Source organism: Apteryx mantelli, chromosome 2 (assembly GCF_036417845.1).
Source record: "Apteryx mantelli isolate bAptMan1 chromosome 2, bAptMan1.hap1, whole genome shotgun sequence".
In the NCBI taxonomy this organism is placed as follows: Eukaryota; Metazoa; Chordata; class Aves; order Apterygiformes; family Apterygidae; genus Apteryx; species Apteryx mantelli.
Genome location: NC_089979.1, coordinates 158,658,439 through 158,671,690, shown reverse-complemented (window position 1 = coordinate 158,671,690; position 13,252 = coordinate 158,658,439). Strand labels below are relative to the sequence as shown.

Sequence of the window (13,252 nt, the reverse complement as noted above, 5' to 3'; positions counted from 1 at the left end):
CAGAATGTGCTTTAAATATTTAATGAATTTAAAAAATTATTCTTTCTATTTTAGCTTTACTAAATATCCCCTCAATTTTCTAAACCATGAATAACGTTTCTGCAGCTTATCTGTCATCCACTCTCAGCACACCTGTTTCATACCTCTAGTTTGCATGGACAAAAGTAACTCCACAAAATTAACAAGCAGGGCTGAAAAATATTACTACTTAAGAGAGAGTGATGCTATTGAGGTCACACAGTTAGGATTTTTTGGACTTACTTACCTGTTTTTTGTTTTGCAGCTGGATGAACTGCAGCTCTGCAAGAATTGTTTCTATTTGTCAAATGCACGACCTGACAATTGGTTCTGCTATCCTTGCGTATGTTGCTGTCACAGATTTTTATTTGTTTGCTTTTCTGTGTAAATACCTGCAGTTTTGGTTTTATTCATGCATTGAATATTCCACTTCGGTAGGCTTGTTTCAAATGTATAGTTAAGACTTTCTAAGTCTGGATATTTTCCACGTGTGAAATGTTGATTGAAGTTCAAAGCAGTAACAATAAGGGTAATAAAACTTGGTTATCAGGCAGTTACAACAGTCTCACAAGAAAATAAGGAGCTTACAGAAATAGAACTTTACATCTGGATAAAGCTATAAAGACAAGTTTAATTTTGGGGATGCTTAGGATCTCTGTTTTCGATAGACAGTTACACCCTTTTCAGACTTTGTCTTTTTTTGACTTTGATCCAAGCAATACCTCTGACAAGGAAATATGTATTGTGAATACATAAAAATGAAAAACAAGCACTTAGATATAAACAGCAACTATATTCTTAAGATATTAGTATGCTATTACCATCAAATATTTGTGGGACAAATTAATATAATACTTCATCTCTAATAATAAATACAACATTTTTTCCAGATACCTAATCATGAGTTGGTTTGGGCCAAAATGAAAGGCTTTGGGTTTTGGCCAGCCAAGGTCATGCAGAAAGAGGACAATCAAGTTGATGTTCGCTTTTTTGGCCATCACCACCAAAGGTAATTTATTAATTCCATGTGCTGCTTTTTACAAACCATACTTAAACAAGTTTATCTCATCTGTGATGTTGTAAATCCTGGCTGAACTAGTTGCCAGCATTAGAAAGACTGAGCACTTAGCCATAATTGTTTCAGAAAATTTGAAGCTCAGTCTAACACATCCGAAGTTGCCAAGTGGCTGAGAGATTCCATTTCCACAGTTGCCCTAGGGATGTTACCTAATGCCGTTTTAATTAAAGAAAGCAAATGAACTGCTGTCCATAGGACTGTTTCTTCAAATCTGTAGCAGCCTGCTAATCCAGGCTGAGGCAGAAATTGGACAGAAATGTCCTTCTACTACCAGATGTATTGGCTTTGTATAATGTTTTCATCTGAGCAGGCACGCTGCAGTTTTGTATTTTAGTAACATGATATACATCACAAAATGTTTCTGCGTTACTGCTAGAATGTTGACAGAACTCTTATTGCAACCCCGTTTGAAATTTCAGAGAGTAACTCTTTACATGAGAAACTGTGCCCTTAGAGATCAGGGTTTACTTCCATCTCCAGCAGTTGTTTTCTTGCTTGGTTTAGCTTTTTGGGAGTATTATAGTAGTGTTACTATAATGTATGTACATCAGTTCTTTTGCCATTTGATTTATATGCCTGCATGTGAGGAGATGAGACGTTTGCAAAGCAATTCATGGCTGTTAGGAAAGTGGTATATTCTGGTGCCTCCCAAAAAGGCTTTGAGAGTTCAGTAACGGTATTTTATGAAGCTGTTTATTTAAATGGCTTTTAACATAACTTGCACATTATATAATGTTTTTTCATTTATTATATGATCTACCAAGTAGATTTTCTAATAAGCATAGAGTGTGTAAAGGACCTTTATTTGTGTTGCAATCATAGAATGATTTATCTTGAAATAGTAACCTGTTTGCAAATGCAGCTTATCTCATTAGTAGTTTTGGCATTAAGTTCTTACAGCATCAAACTATTTAATAAAGCAACATGACACTTGTAGGATGAGGTGCCTGCAACTTTACATAAACATGTGCTGGTAGAAAAGGCAAAATATGTTTTACTAGCGTGTCATTACTTTGTTACTGTGCTGGACTTTAAAAACGAAAGGCCAGATTCCCAGTTAGTATAAATTAGCATCGTTTCTTTGACTTCACTGAAATGCTATTTATATTACAAGAATTGAGAATCTGGCCGCAGATGTTTAATTTATATTTACTCTGTCATGTAGATGTGCATGGCAGTGACTCTTTTTCTTTAATATCCAGTGCTGCTTAGTGTAACCTTTCAAAATGTCAAGAGCTGCACATCTAACTCTGTGAGGACTCTCTGAAAATATTTAAGAGGACAAAGTACCTTTGGAACCAAGTCCCTGGCAGAAATCCAGTCCAAAAGAGTATGAGTTCAGGCCTGATAGACAGGGGCCCAAACCACAGAATATCAACATTCAAAGTGATAACTTGGTTGCATTCCCTTAATAGTTATAGCAAAGAGGTAAAGGGCTAAATTGGATTAGCAGATGAACCTTCAGTAAGGATGTTTCCCTGTCTGACTCTGGGCATTTAAGGAGAGAGCAGGCAGAAGATTGTACTGTTGTTGGCTCTGTGGTTTTTTGTGGCTCATTAAAGACAAAGAAAGATTTTCAGCCATAGCACCAACAACTGACAACTCTTTTTAAGAACTCAAATGTCTAACTACAGGTGGCCTGTTTTTCCATATGTGTTGAACATACAAAAATTCTAAGTAAATAGGAATTGTCAGTGACTGGGCCTCGCTGAAACTCTGTCCACTTTTGAAGTCAGTGTCTCAGGTTAAGCTCCCCCATGCATATTTAATGTTTCTGAACCTGTCTGTACCATGTATTCAAAAGGGCCTGGATCCCTTCAGAAAACATTCAAGATATCACAGTTAACATCCATCGGCTGCATGTGAAGCGCAGTATGGGTTGGAAGAAGGCTTGTGATGAGCTGGAACTGCACCAGCGTTTCCTTCGCGAGGGGAGATTTTGGAAATCAAAGAATGAGGATAAAGGGGAAGAAGAGGCAGAGTCTAGTATCTCCTCCACCAGCAATGAACAGGTGAGTGCCACCACAACGTGTGCAACTAGTGCAATTTATTAAAGAATACAAAAAATCACAGAGTTGCAGAACAGTTGAGGTTGGAAGGCACCTCTGGAGATTGTCTAGCCCAACGCCCCTGCTCAAGTAGGGTCAGCAAGAGCCAGTTGCCCAGGACTGTGAATGTCGTCGGCAACCTGGACAGATGACATACATTGAGTTAAAAGATGACATATATTGGGCTACTTTACTTGTAAATTAGTCTTGTGCCCTGTCTTTTATGGTGACAACAGGAGGACTCAAAGGTTTGTTTTTCCTGTGTTTTGTAGCTGAGGAATAGCAAGAGTATAAAGTTTTTCTTTTTCCTAATTTTCTTGGATGACCTCTGGGTGGTTTCAAGAAGTTTGTCACCTGTAGCACCTTGATGAAACAGACCAAGATTTCTAAAGTTAAATAGGCATGTTCATGTTAAATGTCATGGATATCAGATGGACTACAACACTGCCACCTTGGACACCCATCAAGGGAAGGCCCTGTAGCTGTTCAGCCTTTTCGCAGCTGGGGTACGCTCACTTTGGACTATATCCTACGTTACAGATCCCTGAGTAACACCAATCATGCATGACATTTTCAGCAAGTCCAACTAAAGTTAAGTGCAAACATTGCACTTTAGGAGCATGTGACAGTGACTGACTAAAGTAACGCAAACATAATTCTGCAAAACAAGGAAATTTATATTGCTTTAAAAAAGATTAAAAGCAGACAGACCCAAGACATAAAACTTTGCATTTCCAATATGCATCTTTCCTTATCAAAGCTGAACCTTGTTAGTCATTCATTGTCCAAGTAAGTGTTATATATTCACTATCACTGACTTGGCAGGAAGATTATAATAGCTTGCAGGATGCTTCTCTGTATTTTTGGTAGCCTTTTCCTTGGCAACGTCTTCTTGAGTCATTTGAAATCACCATCCCCTCTCTACATCTGTTTTGTCCCTCTTCCTCTGCCCTTTGGTCAAACAGTTCTATCATCCAATTTGTGGCTAAAAATTTCTTGATTACAGAACTGGATGTTGTTTTAAGGGGATGCTCCATACCAAAACTCTTTTATCTTTTCAGCCTGGTTTGCATAGCAAACCCTTTGTAGCCCCTTTGATTTAGTGCAGTGTATGCAGTCATGCAGCAATATAGAATGAATAATATTCATGAAAGGTAATATAATAGTATATAATATAATAATATTCATGAAAGGTAACAGAGACATTTTCCCAGTTTTTCAGAAGTATTAATCATAGGCTTTAAAGTGTCCATTTGCATATCTTCTGTTCCACCCCACTTGCTTAATTGTTATATCTGTTTCACTGGTTTCCCAGATACAGGAGCAGAGTAGCCGTCCAACTCAGGGCTCTGAAGTATTCTGCAATATTCTGTCACTAACACTAGCTAGTACTGGATGCTTTGGAGAAAGAAATCAAAGTTTTGCTGTAAACAAATATAAGATAATATACCCCTCACTTAGATCTCACCCTGGTTCCTAATGGTTAGAGATGGGCTTTTGTTCTAAAGCATGGAGTTTAATACTCTCCAAGTATATCGTCATAATCAATTATAGCGAGTGTGGATAATCTTGTTATCTTTACCCATATACATTCTCTTTATGATCGTTGCCGCTTTCTGGCTTCAGCAAGATCTGCTGCCTAATTATGGGTTGCTGATATTAGAATTTTCCAGAAAACAAGAGTTTGAATTTTTGTGTGAAATGAAACAAAGAATGGTTAAGGTAAATACATACTGAATGTTAGAACTTGTTCATTTATTTTGTTCATTCATGAGATCACAGTCATGATTGACAATGTAGAAAGCTTATGTTATGCACTTCTCATTTAGGAACAGTATTCAGCTATTTGCTAAATTAAATGACAAATAATCCCAAATAGAAGGTACATAAAGCACTCTAAAATGAGTGGTACTCATCTGAGCTGTTTTTTGGAATGATCCAATATTCTTTTCATAATGTTCACAGCTGAAGGTTACTCAGGAACCAAGAGCAAAGAAAGGACGACGTAACCAGAGTATGGAACTCAAGAAAGAAGTAAGTAAACTCAACTACCATGTTTGTAGAGTTAGCAAAATAGAAAAAGTCTGAAATTGTCATAGACACTTTGTTTTTTGTCACCTTCTACTTACTTTACAGTATTAGTCTTAGAAGTTCCAGCACCATTAGCTTGATCCTCACTGCTAACAAACGTAATGATACCTGCCACGTGCAAGCCACTGGTATCATTATGGTAATATTCTGTATCATGAATAAATCAACAGTCAACTTATAACTTTTTTAGATCTGACAAATTCAAGCTAGTTTAATAAGTCTGTTGAACTAATAAACAACAGCAGTTAGAAAATATTTTTATTTTACAAGATCAAGGATATTAAATTTATAAAACGTCACATCCAAACTTGCCCATAGAACTTCCTTTTTTGTCTATCCAACTTCTGCACTGAAGGAAGTGGGGGAAACAATAGCCTGTGATCATATAACTAAGGGACTGTATTATTATGCTTGTACACAAGGGGGCAGTTGCTGAGACAGCCATAAATCTAGTATTTCTTAACTTTTGAGTATTTTCTGCTGGCCTTGTTTCAGCGGGCAGGCTGAATGCTAAGAAAAAGCATAACAACTGATGAGGGAAAGTTGAAAGAATCCTTTCTATTGGAGAGGGCTAAGCAAAGTCCATATAAGCTATTTGTGTAATTCCGTGTATCCCAAAACTGCATATGATTAGTCATTGGATAAGAAAAAAGAAAAAAAGACATGTTTACTGTTACACACAGAAACAGTCCTGGGAACAGGACTCAGGACTCCACTATAGAGGAGGCTTCAGGTAGTTCAGCACCAGAGCTATGTGGGTTGAGATTGGTGCCTGAAGGACAGACATTGTCACTTCTCACATCCGGGCATCTGTGACCTATAGCTGATCCTACGGGGCTGGCTCAGAACTGCAGGTTTCATGAGACAGCGAGACACCTTCATCGATGGAGTTAGTAGTACACCTACCATCTTTTGTGACTGTAGCTCCCTGGGGCACAAAGTGTATTTAAGTGCAAGATAGGAAGAGTGCAATCTTCCTTGGGCTGTGTGTAACTGAGGATGTCTTGTCATTTTTACTGTGTTTTCTGTCAAGCAAATGCTGTGATTTGCTTCCTATATTTATGTCTTAACATTTGCCTTCTTAGCACTGCTCATATTTGGTCAGTGATCCAGAAGTCAATCAGAGCGATATATTAAAGAGCAATTGGTTGCAAAGGGAATACACAATCAGCATTTTGATCAATGGGACCAGTGCCCCATCTCACAGACAAGCACAAATTCCAGTCCCAAACAAGTCTAGTGTAATAAGGACTGTAAGCTTTGTCTCTGCCCTGTTAAACAAGCTTTAAAAAATGTAAGTTAAAAGAAATAACATTTCTCTGTGTCTTTGGACACCTAAAATCTCTGTAATAGTTTGCAGAGATATTATTTCTATCCGTTCTGAAGAGGAGGAACAATTGGTATTACACTGTAATAACATAGGGAACTAAATTCAGTGCAGTACACTACAGTAACTGTGATTTCTTTCCTGATAACTGTGTAATTACAGAAATCTGCTGTGGCTATCCAAGTCTAGTTCTGTTATTAGAAACAAGATTTAGATGCTCATTAGCCTTTCATCTTCAAAGCACCTTTGAAATATTAATCAATCTTTGCAGCAGCTCTATGAAATAAATGAAGTATTACAGACACGAGTGCAGCCTGTGAGCCCAGTGTAAGCCCAGAGTTTGCCAACATAATTCAGGCATGTGGGCTGCACAGCTCAGTTCCTTCAAGGAGAATGGCAGAGGGAAACCATGCAGCGCCCCTTTAGTAGTGCCACTGGGTTTGAAGCGAGTACTGTTTGGAAAGTGAGGGTGGTGAGGTTAGTGTCCTGGCCCATCCACGCACTTACTTTTGGAAAGCTCCTAGATGGAATCAGAAAAACCTGACCAGAGAGCCTACCTAGCTTCATGATGGTCTTCCTCAGGGGTCCCATGTCCCATTAATGTGAAAGGTCTTCAGCAGATACCTTTGACATTCATTGTGCCAGTACTAGTCAGCTACATTTTCTCTTTGGGGTGAGCTGAGAGTTACCTTGTTCTGTTTTGATATCTGGATTTGCAAGTTTGTTCTTTCTTTGTAGGAGCCAGAACCTGAAACTGAAGCAGTAAGTTCAAGTCAGGAAATTCCCACAATGCCTCAGCCCATTGAAAAAGTTTCAGTCTCAACTCAGACCAAGAAGTTAAGTGCCTCTTCTCCAAAAATGCTGCATCGGAGCACCCAAACCAGTAATGATGGAGTGTGTCAGAACATGTGCCATGACAAATACACCAAAATCTTTAATGACTTCAAAGACAGGATGAAAGCTGATCACAAAAGAGAAACTGAGAGAGTTGTGCGAGAGGCAGTAGAAAAGGTACCACTTATCAAACACCACCTAAACTCAGTTTTGGGTTTTTTTTTTTGGGGGGGGGGCAGGAGTCACATTCTTTTCTGCTTTTGTAATATCTACACTTAAGGAAACGGATAAAAAAGCTTTTCCAAAGAGACCATATTAAAATAGTCTTCACTATTTCTTTTCAAGCCATTTCTATACCAATAGACCTTAGTTTAAACAGAAAAATCTTGCTTTTTTTTTGTTTCTAGTCCAGTGAAATCAATCTGTGATGCAAAAGTGAAACTACTTGCTCATTCATGATTATCTGTTTCCAAATCCTTTGTGTCCATTGTCAAGTGCGGTTGTAAATGACAGCATTGTTTAAATGCTATTCATAAATAATTCTTCTTTTGTCAGTCTTTTCACCTAAGCGTTGAATAGATTGGCTAAAATTTGTTTGAATTATCTCATTTAATGACAGCAGTCTAAAAATTAGATATCTAAGCCTGAGCTGGTCACCTTTGGCTGGAGAGAATAGGACAATGCAGAGGATGATTCATCTAACCTATCTTAAGTACCTGTCTTAAGAAGAGATGAATTTCCTCCTGCAGGGAAGGACTATGGAAGGAGCCTAGGGTGTTTAGGTGTTAATCCTTTAGGATTAAAGCACCAAACTTCTAGATGTCTGAGTTAGGGCAAATGAATCCTCCCCATCAGGAATTTTAAGTGGTGCCTCTTGTAGAACTCAGGGGCATTCCACTCTGTATTTTCCATCATGCGCTTGCTGTAAATTTATATGCAGCTGTAGGTTTAGAATGGACAAAATCTTTTGTCTAAGATAAATAATTATATTTGTGAACTAATCATTAATAAAATACACATGGAACCTCTGTAGCTATTTTTATAATTGCCTTGCAGAATAGAATTACAATGGTATTTTTGTTGTGAACATGCATTTTCTGATGGATGAACATGCTTACAGATGAAAGTTCTGTTATAACTTTAAAGGAGGGAACTTTTTGTTTTCTAAATTGAAGAAATCTCTAAGCGTGTGACCTCCATCCACATCAGTAATAGTATGTAGAAGTTTAAACAAGATGCAGTTATTCCAAAGCTGCCCATTGATTTGATTTTCTCTCTTTCTTTTTTATGCCAGCTGCGTACCGAGATGGAAGAGGAGAAAAGGCAGGCTGTAAATAAAGCTGTGGCCAACATGCAAGGAGAGATGGACAGAAAATGTAAGCAGGTAAAGGAGAAGTGCAAAGAAGAGTTTTTAGAAGAAATTAAGAAACTAGCAGGCCAGCACAAGCAACTGATTTCCCAGACCAAGAAGAAGCAGTGGGTAAGTGTCCAGAATTTATTACCAGTGAATAACTGGAAGTGTATAATGCAGACCGCAAGCCACTTGAAGGTGATTTCTCCCTCACTTTTGACGGTGCCCCTCTTTCACTGGTCTCTCGGTGTTAAGGTTTTCTCCTCCTTCATATTATCGCTTTCAGATTTTCTTAACCCCCAAATCTCTACTACAGGTTCTGATTACTTTCCGTCATCACTATTTACTGTTAATAGCACCACCTTTTTCAGTCCAACTAGATGTTAGCATCAAAATGTTTATTTTTAAACATTGCTATAATCATGTAATTGTCCTCCCTATCAGACAGGTTTTGCATTATGTTCAAACACCTTTGATCTCGAGTCCTTAGGGGGTACAATCTCTGCCTGCTTCCATTTGGATTCCCCTGCTAATAATGCTCTTATAGACATCTTTTGGCCTTTTCCTCCTTTTTTTTTCTGTATCTCTTTTATATTCCTGCGTATATAAGACATAATTTTCTAAAATATATTTTCCCCCTCTATGCATCCCTTATTCAGTCCTTAAGCTCAAATTTGCAAAAATGCCTACAAAAAGCATGTTTGTCTGTCCTTTAAAAAATGAAAAGACACCTAACTTACCATTCTGTTACATGCTGCAAACTTTTGCCTGCTTTTTCTTTGTGTTTTATCTCTTGTATTTTCTTGTCAAGCTGGAAGTGTGTTTTCCCACATGCTTGTACAACTTCTGCTCAAGCATTGCAAATACTATAATACTGTGCTGCTAATCTGTAATACAATATGGGTGGAAACTTTGTTACTCTGAGGATCAGTGAGCCTTACACACTTGGAAACTTTGCTATTTCTTAGCTAAATTTCCTAGAACAAGGAAAATAAGTTATTGATCAGGAAATTACACTGTGTTGTAAAACTATCTATAAAATCCAGGAGGTTTAGTGTAAGATTTTCTTCTCATCTCCTTGAGCTTTTATTTTGCCAAATGTGGCTGAGAATTGTGTTGGTGCCTTACCACAAGATGGCATGCTCATCTGAGCCGTGGTGGGCAGCCACAGTGCCTGCTGTCCCTGCTGCCTGTGGACCGCCAGCTGTGGCTCACTGCAGCAGCACAGGCTTTCCTTCCACTGCAAATGGCTGTTCAGCTTCATTAATTCTTGTTCTTACAGACAAAACTACTCTGCAGAAGAGTAAAAAAAATTACTAAGGAGAGACAATAGGTTGCTATCACAGTTAGAAATGCCTTGGTGTTTTAAAGAGAAAAAACAAAGGCTTCAAATGCCACAGCTTCTGTAGAGTTTCTTTTCCGTTCCTAGCAGAGACTTTTCTGATGGTGTGGTGATACTGGATTGCTTGGGTCTCTTAGAGAATACTTCCTTGTGTACCAGCCTTTACAGACCAGAGAAGTTATTAAAGGCTCAGACTTGATCAAGTTACCATGTTTAACGAGTCACCAGCCCGTGGTGTCTGCATGTGTGCTTTTCCCTGTGACACTTGAGACAAACTGAATTGTCTTTGCCCACAATAAAACTACCTCAAATTAGCTCTCTTCTCTCAAAAGTTAAGAGTACACATGTGAACTGTTGCCACCATTCGGCTGATACATAGTAATTCAATCGCAATAACTCGATCATGAGTCTGTGCCCTTAGCTATAGTTGTTTTTTGAAGGTTTATGAAAGATACCCTTCTGCGACTTGCTTTAGTTTGTTCCAGTAGGTCTCTGTTAGCCTAATCAGAGAGTGCCCTGGTACCACGTCACTGCATCTTATCATCATGTGCATGAGCAAGAAAGTTAAATGGTATAAAGAGCATCCAGCAGACTTTCATATTTCTGTGGCTCCAGAAGTATCTGCCACCATAAATGCGCACATGCCGCAGGCAGCCGGTTTCTCCTGTGGCAGGAGAGGGAGCGTAAGGACAAGCACCTTCACCGGCAACCTGGTGGATCCACCTGCCAACACTCAGCCTCAGGCGGCTGGAATCAGTCCAGTTACACAACTCCCTGGTGATGTTTCCTTTGGTGGTACTAATGACAATCCCCCGTGTGTAATGCTGCTGTTGTATGCTGCTATTATAATAATGATACCTCCTTACTAAAATCTCATGTAATTAACACATACTAAATGAGTTTTGGTGGCTTTGCTTTTTAATTAGAACCAGCAACCTCTGTTTTTTTTCCCTTTTTTTTTTTTGCAATGCAGATGTCTAGGCTTGGGAATACAGCTGCTATTATTCATGTTATATTTATATACCTAAACAAAAAAACCCAGTCAGGATCTAGGGATCGTTTTGCTGGTGCTATTAAGGCACAGGAGAAGACATGCTCCCAGCCCTCAGGAGCCTAACGTGTAGTTAAAGAACCACATTCTCCGCTGCTCCAAATGGTCACGGTCCCCTTGACTTAACAAAATTCCACTTTTATAAGCTCAGAGAATTTAGACTTAGTACTGATACCTCAAATGAGTAGCAAACAAAAGAAATGGAAAGGCAGGGATAACGGTCATGAGATTTTGCAGTTTAATGGCCTACAGAATTCGGACTAGAGTACTGGTCTTGATATGTTTCTTTTTAAATCTCTTCTGTTTATTTTATTTGCATATAAGCCTTCTTTAAATTGGTGCACAGTTCATTTTTAATCATCATCTCTTTCAATAATGTTAATGTGTATATTTATTTAACTTGCAACAAGTTCTGTTTCTAAGTGAATAAGCACTGTCCGTGATATGTGCTGTCTGAAACAAATACCAAACTATTGATAACATGTTTAGAAAGAGGAAAATACAAAGAAGTGGAGGCCTGAGGCTAGTTGGCACTTTGCCTTCTTGGCCACATGTGCTGGTGCTGGTTTAGATAACTATATGCTCTTTTTGTAAGTGGAGATTTACATCCAGTGCTTATGGACAACATATGTAAAAGGAGCAGCAGGATCTACAGATCAGAGTTGTCCTCTTCTGTCTTAGCTTTTTTTGATCTCTCTAAGCAATCAGATGTAAGCCTGGTCTCCAGGCCGACTCCCTTGCTGGACTTAATTGAGACACATTGCTCCACGCACCTTTTCAGCAGATGCCCCTAATGGTTCCCACAGGCTCCTGGGCAGCCAGCTACATGAAAAACCAGGAATACAGCTCTCCAGAGGGCACTTGTTTGCAGACATTGTTACAAATAAACTTCCCTAGAGCTGTTATAAAAAGAAAATGGAAAGGTTCCCTTTGCGTGCAGCTAGGGCAGTCCCTTATTGCTGATACAAATAAATGGTTATCAGCTTAGCTAATGTAAAACGTTGCTTTCTTGGATCTGCCTTTCAATATTGGGTAGGGTTGTTGTGGTTTTGTTTTGTTTTAAGGCAGTTGGGTTTGTTTTCTCTGTTTTATCAGCAATGCTGTAACTGGACAGGACATCAAAAGTAAATCTTGCCTGATTGTGTGGTTTGATGGGAGCCTGCACAGACCGTGCTACGCCTGGCCCCAGTCCCGCAGTAGGTGTTGGAGACTGCATTCCTAAAGGTGCTCTCCGACTTTGAGTGTACCAGACTCAGAAAGACAAACCTAAGATCTTTATATTCTGGTTTTCAAGGGTGCTAGGTATAAGCAGCTCCCTTAGCAACAATGCCATCCTACTTTACAGCATTTTTGCTGTTGCAGTGCTCCTAAAAGTGGTATAAAACTATCTGGAGACAGGGTACATTGCACATGTGGGTGCCGTACCTCCTTGTTGACCATCAGTAGTGTTGACCAGTGTGTTGATTCCTTTTTTAGTTCCTCAGAGGCTACCAATTTACTTTCCTGGTAGTTCTTACAGCATTCTCCAGCATGTTCCGGAACAGAAATTCTCTTTACCATGGGACTGCCCAAAAATGGGTATTTCTGCAGAAACTGGGCTGTTCAGCATCTCTTCTTTCAGGGGCTTTGCACTGCGTGGGCAGGCATGACAAGGCATAAGAGCCCACTTAGGCAGCCTGTGCAAGTCAAGCCTTCTCTGGTTTCCAGAGGTCTTGAAGGAAAAGGAACTTTATTGCAATTCTCAGTACCACCAGTGTAACATCATTTTCACCAGATTGCAGCGCTGTCTACTGGTCAGCTCTCCCCAGTGCTGGTAGCCTCCTTGCAGCCCTACCCTTAATTAGCTGTAAGAAAACACTAGGTAACAAATGCTTGTTTTCTCCAGTAATGTTATTGTTGTGACTTTGAGACTTTCCTAACCCAAAAAGATCTTCCCTAGCAATCTCCAGAGAGCTCAGGCTTGTAAAGAAATCTCAGGAGCCCAGGTGAAGTGACCAGATTTTCAAGGCTGCTCAAAACCTTTCACTCCAGGAGTGCTTGTTGATTTATCACAGCTTTTAGGACATAGGTCAGGATGCTGTTATACAAATGTAGAGTAAAAAAACAGTTCTT

General features: G+C 39.1%; 1 protein-coding gene across 6 annotated transcripts in view; it reads left to right on the top strand.

The window, feature by feature from the left end:
* The window catches only part of ZMYND11 (zinc finger MYND-type containing 11), a 108,300-nt gene that overhangs the window by 92,378 nt on the left and 2,670 nt on the right, over nucleotides 1-13,252 (top strand). For all 6 annotated transcript variants that reach the window (XM_013952574.2, XM_013952573.2, XM_067291922.1 and 3 more), the window contains 6 exons: nucleotides 284-361; nucleotides 909-1,027; nucleotides 2,901-3,108; nucleotides 5,110-5,178; nucleotides 7,301-7,573; nucleotides 8,691-8,876. In XM_013952574.2, the coding sequence (XP_013808028.1) occupies nucleotides 284-361; nucleotides 909-1,027; nucleotides 2,901-3,108; nucleotides 5,110-5,178; nucleotides 7,301-7,573; nucleotides 8,691-8,876 (933 nt within the window). The remainder of the gene's footprint in view (nucleotides 1-283; nucleotides 362-908; nucleotides 1,028-2,900; nucleotides 3,109-5,109; nucleotides 5,179-7,300; nucleotides 7,574-8,690; nucleotides 8,877-13,252) is intronic.